At 42.8% G+C, this 13448-nt stretch overlaps 1 protein-coding gene across 1 annotated transcript in view; it reads right to left on the bottom strand.

Moving 5' to 3' along the window:
* The window catches only part of LOC121276795 (ATP-dependent Clp protease ATP-binding subunit clpX-like, mitochondrial), a 78419-nt gene that overhangs the window by 56801 nt on the left and 8170 nt on the right, over positions 1–13448 (bottom strand). The window contains exon 2 of the mRNA XM_041185341.1: positions 5381–5504. Coding sequence (XP_041041275.1) covers positions 5381–5504 — 124 coding nt within the window. The remainder of the gene's footprint in view (positions 1–5380; positions 5505–13448) is intronic.

Genomic DNA, 13448 nt, shown 5'->3' with positions numbered 1-13448 from the left:
CAAGTCTTTTATGGGCATGATAAATTATTGCAGTTTCTTCTTGCCAAACTTGTCAACAGTGCTAGCACCTTTACACTTACTGCTTAAAAAGAACCATCGATGGTCATGGAAGGCATAACAAAAAGAAGCCTTCATAAAGGTCAGGAAGCTATTACACTCATCATATCTACTAATACATTATGACCCATCAAAAGAATTAATATTAACCTGTGATGCATCTCCCGATGGGGTGGGAGCGGTGTTGTCACATAGGATGGAAGATGGTTCCAAAAGGCCATTAGACTATGTTTCCAGAACCCTCTCTGCAGCCAAGATGGGTTACTCACAACTTGAAAAAGACAGTTTATCAGTAATATTTGGGGTGAAGAAGTTCCATCAATACCTGCATGGTCGACATTTCAGCATAGTGTCAGATCATAAGCCACTCATGGGTTTATTTAGTGAAGACAGAGCAATTCTGCCGATAACCTCTGTCAGAATTCAATGATGGGCCTTGATTTTGTCAATGTATGAGTACACCTTCATGCACCATCTGGGTGTGCATATAGCAAATGCAGAAGCACTCAGTTGCCTTCCGTTACCAGGTAGCATTGTATATACTCAACGAGTAGTTGTACTTGTGTTGAATTTCCTGGACTATTCACCAGTCTGTGCGAAGCAAGTAAAGAATTGGACAAATCAGGATCTAATTTTATCAAAATCTGAGACCGAGTATTACAAGGATGGTGTTACTGAGTTTCAGATTAAGTAGGGGATTTTTGTAGTTATTATAATAGTCATTTTGTAGACATATGTATGTGTTTACAATATTTCTTGTATAAATACATGTTTACACACCTCTTGAGACTCAGTGGTCTTATTACTACTGAATGCCAAGCCTGCATCTTGTGGGAGCTGCTGGACACCAAGGTGATCCACAGCAAACACATCTGTAGTAAGTGTTTGCAGCTTGAGGAACTTTGGATCTGAGTTAAGGAGCTGGAGCCCGAGCTGCAGACATTGCGTCACATCAGGGAGGGGGAAAGATACCTGGACACTTTGCTCCAGGAAGCAGTCACACCCCACAGGTTAGATAATTTGAATTTGGTCTGTGATCAGGGACAGGAGGGTGTGACTGCAGGTGAGACAGGTATGGAGACCCAGGGGGTAGTGTTCAAGGAACCTCAGCAATTGTCCAACAGTTACGAGGTTCTTGCAAGCTTTGTGGAAGAGAGCAGGGACTGCAGGGTGCAGACCAGTTACTGCACAATTTGAAAAATAAAAACAACAGCTTTTGAAAACAAAGCCAGAATTAACCAGTGCGATCCTCCCGACCCCTCATTTCTGACCTCGGCACCGTGGTACAGGGAGCCATTCAAGTGGGGGGAGGAAAAGGGAACGTAGTAATCGTAGGGGACAGTGTAATTAGGGGGATAGATACTGTTCTCTGCAACTGTGAGTGTGAGTCCCAAAATCTGTGTTGCCTGCCCTTTGCCAGGGTTAAGGACATATCCTCAGGGCTAGAGAGGAACTTGGAGTTCGAGGGGAGGGATCCAGTTGTTGTCATCCATGTTGGTACCAACGACGTTGATAGGACTAGAAAGGAGGTTCTGCTGAAAGAATTTGAACAGTTAGGAGCTAAATTAAAAAGCAGAACCTCCAAGGTACTAATCTCAGGATTACTACATGAACCATGGGCAAACTGGCATAGAGAAAATAAAGTCAAGGAGTTAAATGTGTGGCTCAAAGATTGGTCTGGAAGGAATAGGTTTCAGTTCATGGGGCATTGGCATCAGCACTGGGGTAGAAGGGAGCTGTTCCGGTGGGACAGGCTTCACTTGAACCATGCTGGGACCAGTGTCCCAGCGAATTGAATAATTAGGGCTGTAGAGATGGCTTTAAACTAAATAGAGGAGGGAGGATACTGGAGAGGGGATACGTAGGCTTACGAAGCAAAAGAATAAGGCGGCATTGAGGGCAGCTACTTAGGTAATGATACCCAGAGTATGACAGGAAGAGACAGAATATACAAATATTAAAAAAAAAGCAGCAAATAGGGTCAAAGGGGGAAAAATAGTAAAAAGGCAAAATTAATGGCTCTTTCCTTAAATGCACATCATATTCAGAACAAAATAAATGAATTAACGAAACAAATAGAGGTTAATGGGTATGATCTTATAGCCATTACAGAGACATGGTTACAAGGAGATCAAAGCTGGAACCTAAATATTCAGCAGTATGTGACTTTTCAAAAGGTCAGGCAAGAAGGAAAGGGTGGTGGGATAGCATTGTTAGTACGAGATGGAATAAGTACGATAGCAAGAAATGATCTTTGATCGGAAGATGTGGAATCTATATGGGAGGAGGTAAGAAACAACAAGGGGAAGAAGACACTGATGGGAGAAGTCTATAGGCCCCCTAACAGTAGCTATGCTGTAGGGCAAGAATAAATCAGGAAATAATGAGGGCATGTAAACAAGGCAGTATATTAATCATGGGTGACTTTAATTTTCATGCAGATTGGGAAAAAGAAATTGGTAGAGGTAGCCACAAGCAACAATTCATAAAGTGTATTCGGGGCAGTTTCCTAGAACAATATGTTGTGGATCCAACCAGGGATCAGGCTATTTTGGATCTGGTAATTTGTAATGAAGCAGGTTTAATAAATGATCTCAGAGTAAAAGATTCTCTAGGAAACAGTAACCATAACATGGTGGAATTTAGCATTCAGTTTCAGAGTGAGAAACTTTGTTCAGAAATAACTGTGCTAAACTTAAATAAGGGTAATTACAAAGGAATGAGGGCAGAGTTTGCTGGAGTGGACTGGGAAAGGAGTTTAGCAGAAAAGACGGTTGATGAACAACGGTGGATGTTTTAAGAAAACAGTTCATGACTCACAATAAAGATATAGCCCAGTGAGGAAGAAGAATTGTAGGAAGGGGATAAACCAACCATGGTTAACCAAGGCAGTTAAGGATATTATCAAGGTGAAAGCATAAAATATACAATATGGCAAAGCTTAGTGGTAAGACAGAGGATTGGGAAAATTTTAAAAACCAACAGAAGATGACCAAAAAAAAGGGAGAAAATAAACTTTGATGGTGAACTAGCAAGTAATATAAAAGCAGATAGTAAGAGCTTCTTTAAATATATAAAAAGGAATAGAGAGGTCAAAGTCAATATAGGCCCCCTACAGAATGAGGCTAGGGAAGTAACAATGGGGAACCAGGAAATGGCAGAGGAGTTGAAAAATATTTTGCATCAGTCTTCACGGTAGAAGACACTATTAGCATAACAAAAAATACTCAATAATCATGGGGCAAAAGAGGGGGAGGAAATAAATACAACTAAAACTAGAGAAAAAGTAGGGAAACTAATGGGGCTAAAGGCTGATAAGTCACTTGGACCTGATGGGTTGCATACTAGGATATTAAAGTAAATAGCTGCATTAATAATGGATGCACTGCCTTAAATTCTGGAAAAATCCCAGAGGATTGGAAAACTGCCAATGTAACATCCTTATTCAAAAAGGGAGGGAGACAAACAACAGATAACTATAGGCCAGTTAGCTTAACATATGTCTTTGGGAAATTGTTGGAGTCTATTATAAAGGATTTAATTGCAGAGCATTTATAAATGCATAATATAATCAAGCAGAGTCAACATGACTTCATGAAAATGAAATCATGCCTGATGAATTTATTAAAATTCTTTGAGGAGGTAACAAGCAAGATAGATAAAGGGGAGCCAGTAGATGTAATATATTTGGATTTCCAAAAGGCCCCAACCTAAGGTACCACAACTAAGGCAACTTAATAAGATAAGAATCCATGGTGTTGGGGGTAGTATATTAGCATGGATAGAGGACTGGCTAACTAATAGAAGACAGAGAGTTGGGATACGGGGAGCATTTTCAGAATGGCAACCTGTAACTAGTGGAGTGCCACAGGGATCAGTGCTGAGGCGACAATCATTTACAGTATATATTAATGACTTGGATGAGGGAAATTAATGTACTATCACCAAATTTTCACATGACACAAAAATAGGTAGGAAGGCAAGTGGTGAGGATGACACGAAGAGTCTACAGAGGGATAGAGACAGGTTAAGTGAGAGAGCAAAAATGTGGCAGATGGAATATAATGTGGGAAAGTGTGAGGTTATGCACTTTGGCAGGAAGGATAGAGGAGCTGAATATTACTTAAATGGAGAAAGGCTGAAGAAAGCTGCAGCACAGAGGGATTTGCGAGTCTTCATGCATGAATCACAAAAAGCTAACATACAAGTTTAGCAGGTAATAGGTAAAGCAAATGGAATGTTGGCCTTTATTTCAAAGGGAATGGAGTATAGAAATAGGGAAGCCATGCTAAAACTATTCAAGGCACTAATTAGACCATACCTAGAATACTGTGAACAGTTTTGGTCCCCTTATCTAAAGAAAGATTGGAGGCAGTCCAGAGAAGGTTCATTAGGTTGATCCCAGGGATGGAGGGATTTTCTTGTGAGTAGAGGTTGAGTAGGTTGGACCTGTACTCATTGGAGTTTAGAAGAACGAGAGGCAACCTTATTGAAACATATAAGATTCTTAGGGGGCTTGACAGGGTAGATGCTAAGAGGTTGTTTCCCCTTGTCAGACAGTCTAGGACCAGAAGGCATAATCTCAGAGTAAGGGGCCACCCATTTAAAACAGAGATGAGGAGGAATTTCTCACTCAGAGGATAGTCAATCTGTGGAATTCTTCACCGCAGAGGGCTGTAGAGGCTGGGTCGTTAAGCGTATTCAAGGCTGAGAAAGACAGATTTTTAATCAGTAAGGGAATTAAGGGTTATAGGGAAAAAGCAGGAAAGTGGAGTTGAGGATTATCAGATCATCCATGATCTCATTGACTGGTGAAGCAGACTCAATGGGCCAAATGGCCTACTTCTACATCTTATGGTCTTATGGAAACATACATATTGCAAAAATGGGTTATGCCAGTTGTTTCAAGTTTCCCTCTAGGATTTGAACAACTCAGCTTTTACCATCAGCTGTGTCATAATACGTCACTGGTACAGTGCGTGCTGTGATCATTCACAAACCAATTTCACACAGGGACTTTAAATAAGTGTTAGACTCCAATTTGCATATGCGATAGACCTGATGCCAGATTGAGGCACGCACCCTCGATGTCAACTGCGTAACCCTAACCAATATAGTGTGTATTGCACACCCAGCGTGGAATAAGCATGCGTATGCCACCTGCCATATGGGACTCATAGGCATTCATTTTACACATATAAAATTATTCTTATTCTTACAAGGTCCTACACCAATGTTAGGAGGAACCTGTGGTAAAGACTCATAGCTGCAGCATTGATAGCACATTAGGCCTAAGCATGCAAACTACTAAACCTAGACTTACAGGTAATTGCCTCCAGATTCATACTTTGACTTCCACACTTTGGACAGTATAACTGATCATATCTTTTCCCAAAGGACTTTTTAAACTGTTGATGTGTTATCTTCATTTCATTTTTCTGAGTAGTCTGTTAAAATATATTGAAAACACAGATTAACTCCAATTTTAACTCGAAACATAAATCAGATAAGCATAGGGCAAGCAGATAGGAGGCTCCAATAATTTTAACTCCAGGGTCTCATTTCTAATTGACCTCACAATCTGCCCTCCTGATCATGTTGGAAGTTCAGCAATTCCCTCACATAACTCCCAAGGCCAATTTAAAGTGGGTTTGCACCTCTTAAAAGGTGGTTGCAATCCCTGCTTTCATTTTTACTGGAAGAATGCTTCACAATATTTTCGCAGAACAGATGAGCAGAAGGGCCTACTCAGAGGTAACTGACAGGGTCAGTGTCACCAGCATTACTCCCAGGACCTGAATTCAGTGTACCAAGAGGTTCAATGATCAAATAAAAGCAGCAAGGGTGGATACAGCTCTTTATGTCACCAGCTGTCCTAACAGCACTGGAGAACACTGATTTTATCTCCACTCCTCCCACCAGTATCAACAATTCCTTCCCCACCATCAATACACACAAATTTCCTTTGCATCTATCGCCTGCTATTGTCATTAAATTTTACTTATTCTACACATCTCAACACATTTGCTATATGCACAAGCACCAAGCCTCTCTACTCGTCTTCTTAACCCATTTACCAACTCACTCTCTCTTTCTGCAGGACAAGGCCAAGCATGATATCTGGGATAGGAACAATACAGATGGAGACATCTCCAACATCATCAGCCTCACATATACAAGAAGACCTGGGCATCACTGGCCTAGGCAGGGTAATGGGAGTCAGACAGGAGAGTCTGGTGGTGTACCTCAAGATGTCTTTGTATTGTATTCCTTCATTCAACTCAGCACACCGGCAACCTGCATTCTCAAGACTGTCAGTTATTCATGTTCAGCTTCTACTTCCTGCCTTGTTTTCTTTTTTCTCTTTCTTCCAGATTCTTCTCAACACCATGAGACTCCTGGAGGAAAATAGGCCTTGGCGACAATGCTCCTGAAAATGCATTATGAGGCACTCCAATTCTTCCAGGATCCAGCTCAGACATTGAACTCCACGTAGGCTATGTAGCAAGCTAGAGGACTCTGCAGTAGTGAAACACCCATCACCAGCGGGGAACAGCAACTACTGGTAACACGGTAAGCCCAGGAGAGACGTCACTGGACGAGCCTCTTCCTGCTTTGCTAAGAACAACAGAAATGAAGACTTCGAAGATCCAACCATAAGAAATAAACGGTACTGGAAGGCATGCCAAGGAGCTTCACCACTGTGGCCGACTGTATGCAGGAGTCCGCATCCACCTTTTGTAGTGTCATCATATCTGTAGTCTTTTCTGGATAGTGTGAACACCTGTGAGGATGCTGCAGTTTGGTTCTCACAGCAGGAGTCCAACACATGGAAAATATAGCCCAAGATTTTGAAACCACAGCTTTCTATAAATTGACACCATTTGATAAGTTGCACCTTTTTCACATTGATGGAAATGGGCTGTGTTTGCTGATGGTCTGGAATGGTACTTACACATTTATTTTGTGGGTCAGTTAATTTGCATACCCAATGGCGAAGTGACAGATGTAGATCTCTCTAAAACAGGAATAATAGCTGGGCAGCAATGAAATTGGAATACAGCCTTTTAAAAAATAGTCCTAGTTGAAAATGGCATCAGCAGTCTCAGGGGAACAGCACTTAAGTAAGGAATAGTGCTTGGCTCAGTGAGTTGACTGTTGATTGTCAACAAGTTTGACTGGATACCTCATCACTGTTGCTGTGCCACTTTAGAAGAATGTCTAACATATGAGAGGGGACAAGGGCATGACACACGGGCATAGAGGAAGATGCCTCCATTTCACTGATTTGCAAATCCTTGTGAATGAATTAGAACACAGGAAAGACTAAGAGCCAGATTTTCGCCACGATGGAGACTCTCTGCCACGGTGAAAATAACGGAAATGGCTAAAAATCCTAACAAACAAGACATTTCCTACTTCTGTGGGGGCGGGACTGGATTCAGACCAGGGTTCCTGCATGCACAATTTATGGAGGTAGTTGGCCATTTAAATCATCACCTGCCTCCACTGAAGTGGGATTTTGGTAGCCCAGATGTGTGAAACCTGGCGTGTGCATACTAGAGTAGATAAGAGCTAGTCTGAACTTAGTGGATTCATTTGAATAGGTAAAGTACCCCTTTGAATATGGTCCCAGGCCACCTTTGGGAGAGGCAAGGCACCCTTTGGGGTAGGTAATGTATCCTTTGGAAGAGGCAAGGCACCCTTTTGGAGAGGTAAAGCACTGTTTGGGATTGTTAAAAGTAAATATGATTGTGTGTGGAAAGTGTATAGGAACTGTCAAAGCTGTTAAAAAAACTGTCAAAACTCACTGAAACTGTCAACACTCATTGGAATTTTCAATGGATTTAACTCTGCTAGGCTTTAAATTAAACAAAATTCGAAAAAAAAGTGTGTGATATTTCATTCTGCCTGTTGACAAGCCTGAGGGTAATCATTATAGGATTTGTACTGCAATGACTGATTTCACAAGCTAACATTATCACAGTTTAGGTGCCTGTTAAGTGAGCAGTTTGAGAACTCAAAGTGGTTATAGACTAAAGAAAGTTTGTTTTCATAAGAGATTAGCTGAAGGAATTTTTTATGTATTTAATGGTTTTTTTATCAATGAGGTTGTTTTTATTTTATATCAGCATGGCTCCTGATGGATGGATACAAGGTGAGTTGGCATGGAAGGGGTAAGGGCAAAGGGTGGTGTGTGCCAGGCATTGGTTGGCATGAGTTGGCACTATGTTGACATAGGGGCTATAAAGTGCCAAGGGGATGTGGGAGTCATAGGGAGTATGAGGGCCATGAGATTGGGTAAAGGGGCATGAATTGGCATAGTGGATATGAGAGTCCATGAGTAGGTGGGGGGCATGAGGTGTCATGGATGAGTCATGGGGTGAGTGTGGGGTGAGGGGGTGAGGACTGAAAGGCTGTTCTTTGTTTTAATCATTTTTTCAATTAAATTCAACGAAGTGCTGGAGCACAGAGGCTGTGAGGTGAGAGGTGAGGACTGGAAGGCCGTTTTTTGTTTTAGGATTTTTTCAATTAAATTCAACAAAGTGTTGGAGCAGAGGCAGGCCTCCCCCCACCACCTCCACCAGCCCCTCAACCCCAAGAATGAAAATCTGAATTGTGGGACACCATTTTTAAAGGCCAGGTTCACAGAGCTGTGAGTTCTCCCATTTCTGTGCACCCTGCCCGGGAGCAAAAATCTGGGCCCAAGTGTTTCCATGGCAGGAAGAATGTCAAAATGCCATGTGGAGGGAGATGGCCCTGATATAGAGCATCAATTCTTCAACTCTAGGATTGCAGACCAGTGCCATGAAATGTTCAAGAGCCTCGCTAGGGCAGACAAGGTAACATAGCAGCCAGTCTCACATTCTTTCCTTGCATCATGAACACCAGGATGTTCTTCACCCTCTAAAAGTAACAGCCATAGCAATACTTCATAATGCACTCTGATTAAGGAGACCAATGACTCAGGGTCTTAGAGTATAGCTACTCATCTCCTCTAAAAGCAATACTTGCCTCCTCAACCCTAAATCCCTTCCTCCCCTTTAACAGGCCAATACCCCAACATTTCTTGCCCACCTTGCTCCTCAATTAATAACTTTGCCCTCATGGGGGAGAGAGGATGACATTAAGTGGGGTACATCCTACCGAAATCCTGCCTGACTCTCCCTTGCTTTATCTGGTACTGCTGCTTTTACTTCTCCATGGTGTTGGTCTGCAAGCAGGGAGTGGCATCAAAATCTCCCAATAGTCTTACAGTCTCGGACATTCAAAAGCAAGTCCAGGTCTGTGATGAAAGAATGCCCAAATAATTGCTGTAAAAATATTGTTCCCTGTTGCAGAATTCACCATTCCAACTCTCCAAACTCTTTGGCTCACAAATTCCACACCTCTGACTGTCTCAATTGATCCTGGCAGACACTGCACCTTTTAATTCTCACTCTAACTTAGACCAAGTGCATTCTGAGAGTAAAAGCAGGAAAATTGAAGCTGTAATGCCATTGAACCTCATTACTATATCTAACTTATTCGAAATTTAGTGGGAAGCTTGCAATAAGGGACATAAAAGCATGATAAAAATTAGAGGCTAAGATTTGGCATGAAATCTGAAAAAATAGCTTCTGTCATATAGTTACCAAATAAAGTATTTCACTCCAATTATATGCCCAAATTATGCTGAAAGCTGTGTAGAATTTTGAGGTCATTGGAAATTCACAAATAACTCTCTCCAAATTAGATCAAAATAAGTGCTGGTTGGGATAAGGATGCTATTATTATGATATTATTGCAAAAGATGCTGGTAACTAAGAAGTTAAAAAGACAAAGAGCATTAGAAATTGAAGTAGGGATAATATGAACATTTAACAGCAAGTTAGCTAGCCAGTTGAAGGAAATGGGGATTGGGATATGGGCACAGGGTTAGCATGAGAGTTAGGATTATTGCCCATATGGAGGGATATGGACACAGGGTGAGCATGAGAGTTAGGATTACTGCTCATATGGAGGTTAATCACCAATTTAGGCTACTTGGGCCATGTGGTAATTTCTATGTGATAGTAAAGCTTAGTCATATTGGAAAAGAAAAGTCCTGTTCTGTGGGACAACAGTAGTTTTTTGGTAGTACAGAACTTGAGTATTGCTGAGAAAAGAGACATATCTACGCTTTTTGTCTTGTACTCATCAAGGCACTTTGCAAGAATACCATTAAAAGGGGAAAACAACAATTTGTCCTGTATGTGAAGAGAGTGCTGATTAGCTCAGGGTCAAGCTGCCTGATTTAAATTTCAAACAATGCTTGGCAGTTAACCATCAGTCACCATCACTGGTGCATTCTCCATGTCAGCTTGCCAACCAATCAGCACTCTCTTCGCATACAGTATAAATTGTTGTTTTCCCCTTATATTGGTATTCGTGCAAAGTGTCCTGATGACCGCAAGATGAAAAGTGTAGACATGTCTTTTTTCAGCAACTTCTAGGTGGATTGCCTGACATGTGAGCATAAAGGAAGAGTAAGAAACAAAAAAAAAAGTCCACATTCTGTATGCATCAAGGTTGCACTCGGAAAAGGCAAAATATAAAATTGCACTCATACCTGTTTGTTCCATGTATGATCTTTATCACAGTCTTCATCCTTTTTGCCAAGTGAAGAAGTTACTGAAAATGTTCTCAGTGGGCTATAAGCTGGCTTATGGATCAGTTCACAAGATGTTGTTGCTATGGCCAGAAGTTTAGTGGCTGGTACTAAAACTTGGCAGGCTAAGCATAACAAAAGTTTGAAGCACTCAGAACATGCTGCCTGTTCATTTAGAGTTATTTTCATTTCAACCCTTGCCATTTTAAACTTAACATAGCCCCAACCTTAAGTTCTATGTGCTCTTTCATTGTAAAATTACTTAAGCTTTGATTTTAACCCAGGGTGGGAATTGGGGGGGCTGGAGTAAGGCAAATGGCAAACCCTCCCCCCATCCCAGCCTCAGAACATACAAATTTGGAGTGGCCTCTCAAGCCTGCTCCACCATTTGATAAGATCTTGGTTGATATGATCCCAATCTAGCCCCTCTCACCTTTGAGTCCCTTGTCAGTCAAGAATATATCTAACTCAGCCTTAAAAATATTCAATGACTCTGCCTCTGCTGCTCTCTGGGAAAGAGAATTCCACAAATGAATGAACCACTGAGAGAAAAAAAATTCTCCTCATCTCCGTCTTAAACTGTGTTCTACTCTCTCTTATAAGAGGAAACACCTTTTCAGCATCCACCCTGTCACGTTTCCTCAGGATTTCTATGCTGTAATAAGATTGCCTCTCAATCTTCTAAACTCAAATAGATACAGGCCTAATCTGCCCAGAAACATCAGGTGGAATCATGTGCCATACCCCATGGCAAATTTGGTGGTGGGGACATTTAATCATAACCTCGCCATCTTCCTGCCTACAACCCGATTAAGTCTGTGGAAGAAGGCTTGTGGACAGCTACCCACCTCGTGGCCAATTAATGCTCCTTCAGGGCCTCATCCCACCACAGCTGGTATTAAGCTGGACAGGGGGCTCACCATGCTAGGTCCACAACGAGCAAGCCTGACATGTTGCCTTGCAGGCTCCTGGAGGGGACGCTGGGGGTGGGGAGGTGATGAGGAGAGTTCCCTGTTCAATGACACTCAGTGCCTGATCCGACCTGGCATCAGGAAGGGAGGGCGTAGGCACTGAAAACTGCCCATTGCCCATGCTGCCAAGCCCCCTCACCCCCTCCCCATGACCCTCACACTGTGACCTATGCCTGGGTCCCTCCTCAAACCAAGGCTCAGATAGTTGTAGTACTGGCAGCAGCTACTGAGTACAGAAGAGCTGCTGGCCTCCTATTGGCTGTCAGTGGGAGGGATTTCCAACCCTCCAGTCATTGATCCCAGGGAAGACCCACTGAGGGTTTGTTAAGTGCTTAACAGGCACAAGATGTGACAGGCTTTTTCACGAAAAGAGGCGACGCAGAGGGCTGTCGCTGGCTCTCCAGCCAGCATCCAAGACCACGGTCACCTCCACAAGACTCTGCCTACCAGGTGTGGACCAGTTTTACTCCTGTACCTCATCTATATGCTACAAGGCACAAGCGAGGAATGTAATTGAATACTCTCCATTTGCCTGGATCAGTGCAGTTCCAACAATACTCAAGAAGCTTGGCACCATCCAGGACAAAGCTTGAATGGAAGCCCTTCCACAAACGTTCACTCCCTTCACCACCGATGAACAGTGGCAGCAGTAGGTACCATCTACAAGATGCACTGCAGAAACTCACCAAGGCTCCTTAGACAGCACCTTTCAAATCCACAACTGCTACCTCTAGAAGGACAAGGGCAGTAGACAGATGGGAATGCCATCATCTGCAAGTTCCCCAACAAGCAACTCACCATCCTGATACGGAAATATATTGCCATTCCTTCTCTGTTGCTGGGTCAAAATCCTGGAATTCCCTAATAGTGCTGTGGGTGTACCTACACCACATGGACTGCAGCGGTTCAAGAAGGCAGCTCACCACCACCTTCTCAAGGACAATTAGGGATGGGCAATAAACGCTGGCCCAGCCAGTGAAGCCCACACCCTGTAACTGAATTAAAAAAGATTGTGGGCACCAGAAGGCAGGCCCTGAAAGAACAGTTGCTGGCAACAAGGTTAGTCATGGGGAAGCAGTTTTGGGAGGGCCATGTTTTTCCATACCCCCTCAGAGAAGGAAAACAACTTACCTATTGGGGCTTCTGGTCATAATCCACTTTCACTATTTTCACAAGTTTGGAAAACCCCATCAGCTTCTCCACTCAGGTGACCTGTGCTAACTGCAGTTGGAATATTATCACTGGACTGCAATTTGCATATTTAACGAAGGATCCTTCAGGCATAAGTTGCACAACTTTATGTAAGAACTGCACACTGAACTGAATTTTACCAATTGGGCATGATATCATGAGGAAATGCATGTTGCCAGAAGGCATGGGCAGCTGGCAGGCCTTTCGCCTGAATTTTACAGGCTGAGTGAATGCCAGTAAGGGCTGCATCTTATTAAGCACCATAGCCTGCCCCCAAGAGCTGGCAGCCCAATCAGTTGATTGCCAGCTCAGTAGCACCACCAGGAGTGATGACCACTTCTGAAGCAAGCTGAAGACCTGCTGTCTTCAGCAGTAGGCAAAATAATTTTTAAAAATTGAAGGGCGGGTGCTGGAGGGGAAACGCTTCTGGGCAAATCACTGGGGCTGCAGGGGCTGCCTTCCCTGTCTGTGACATCTTCCTTGCTTTTAAAAAAGCATTCTTCCCAGGCTGCCACAAGGAGGCCTTCTCCATTTAACTGGGACCTTTACATGTTCAAATTGGTTGTCCACCTCCTTAGGATGGGCAACTTGTCCAATTC

Source organism: Carcharodon carcharias, chromosome 4 (assembly GCF_017639515.1).
Source record: "Carcharodon carcharias isolate sCarCar2 chromosome 4, sCarCar2.pri, whole genome shotgun sequence".
NCBI lineage: Eukaryota > Metazoa > Chordata > Chondrichthyes > Lamniformes > Lamnidae > Carcharodon > Carcharodon carcharias.
The sequence above is the reverse complement of the archived record's forward strand: the minus strand, read 5'-3'. Positions and strand labels throughout refer to the sequence as shown.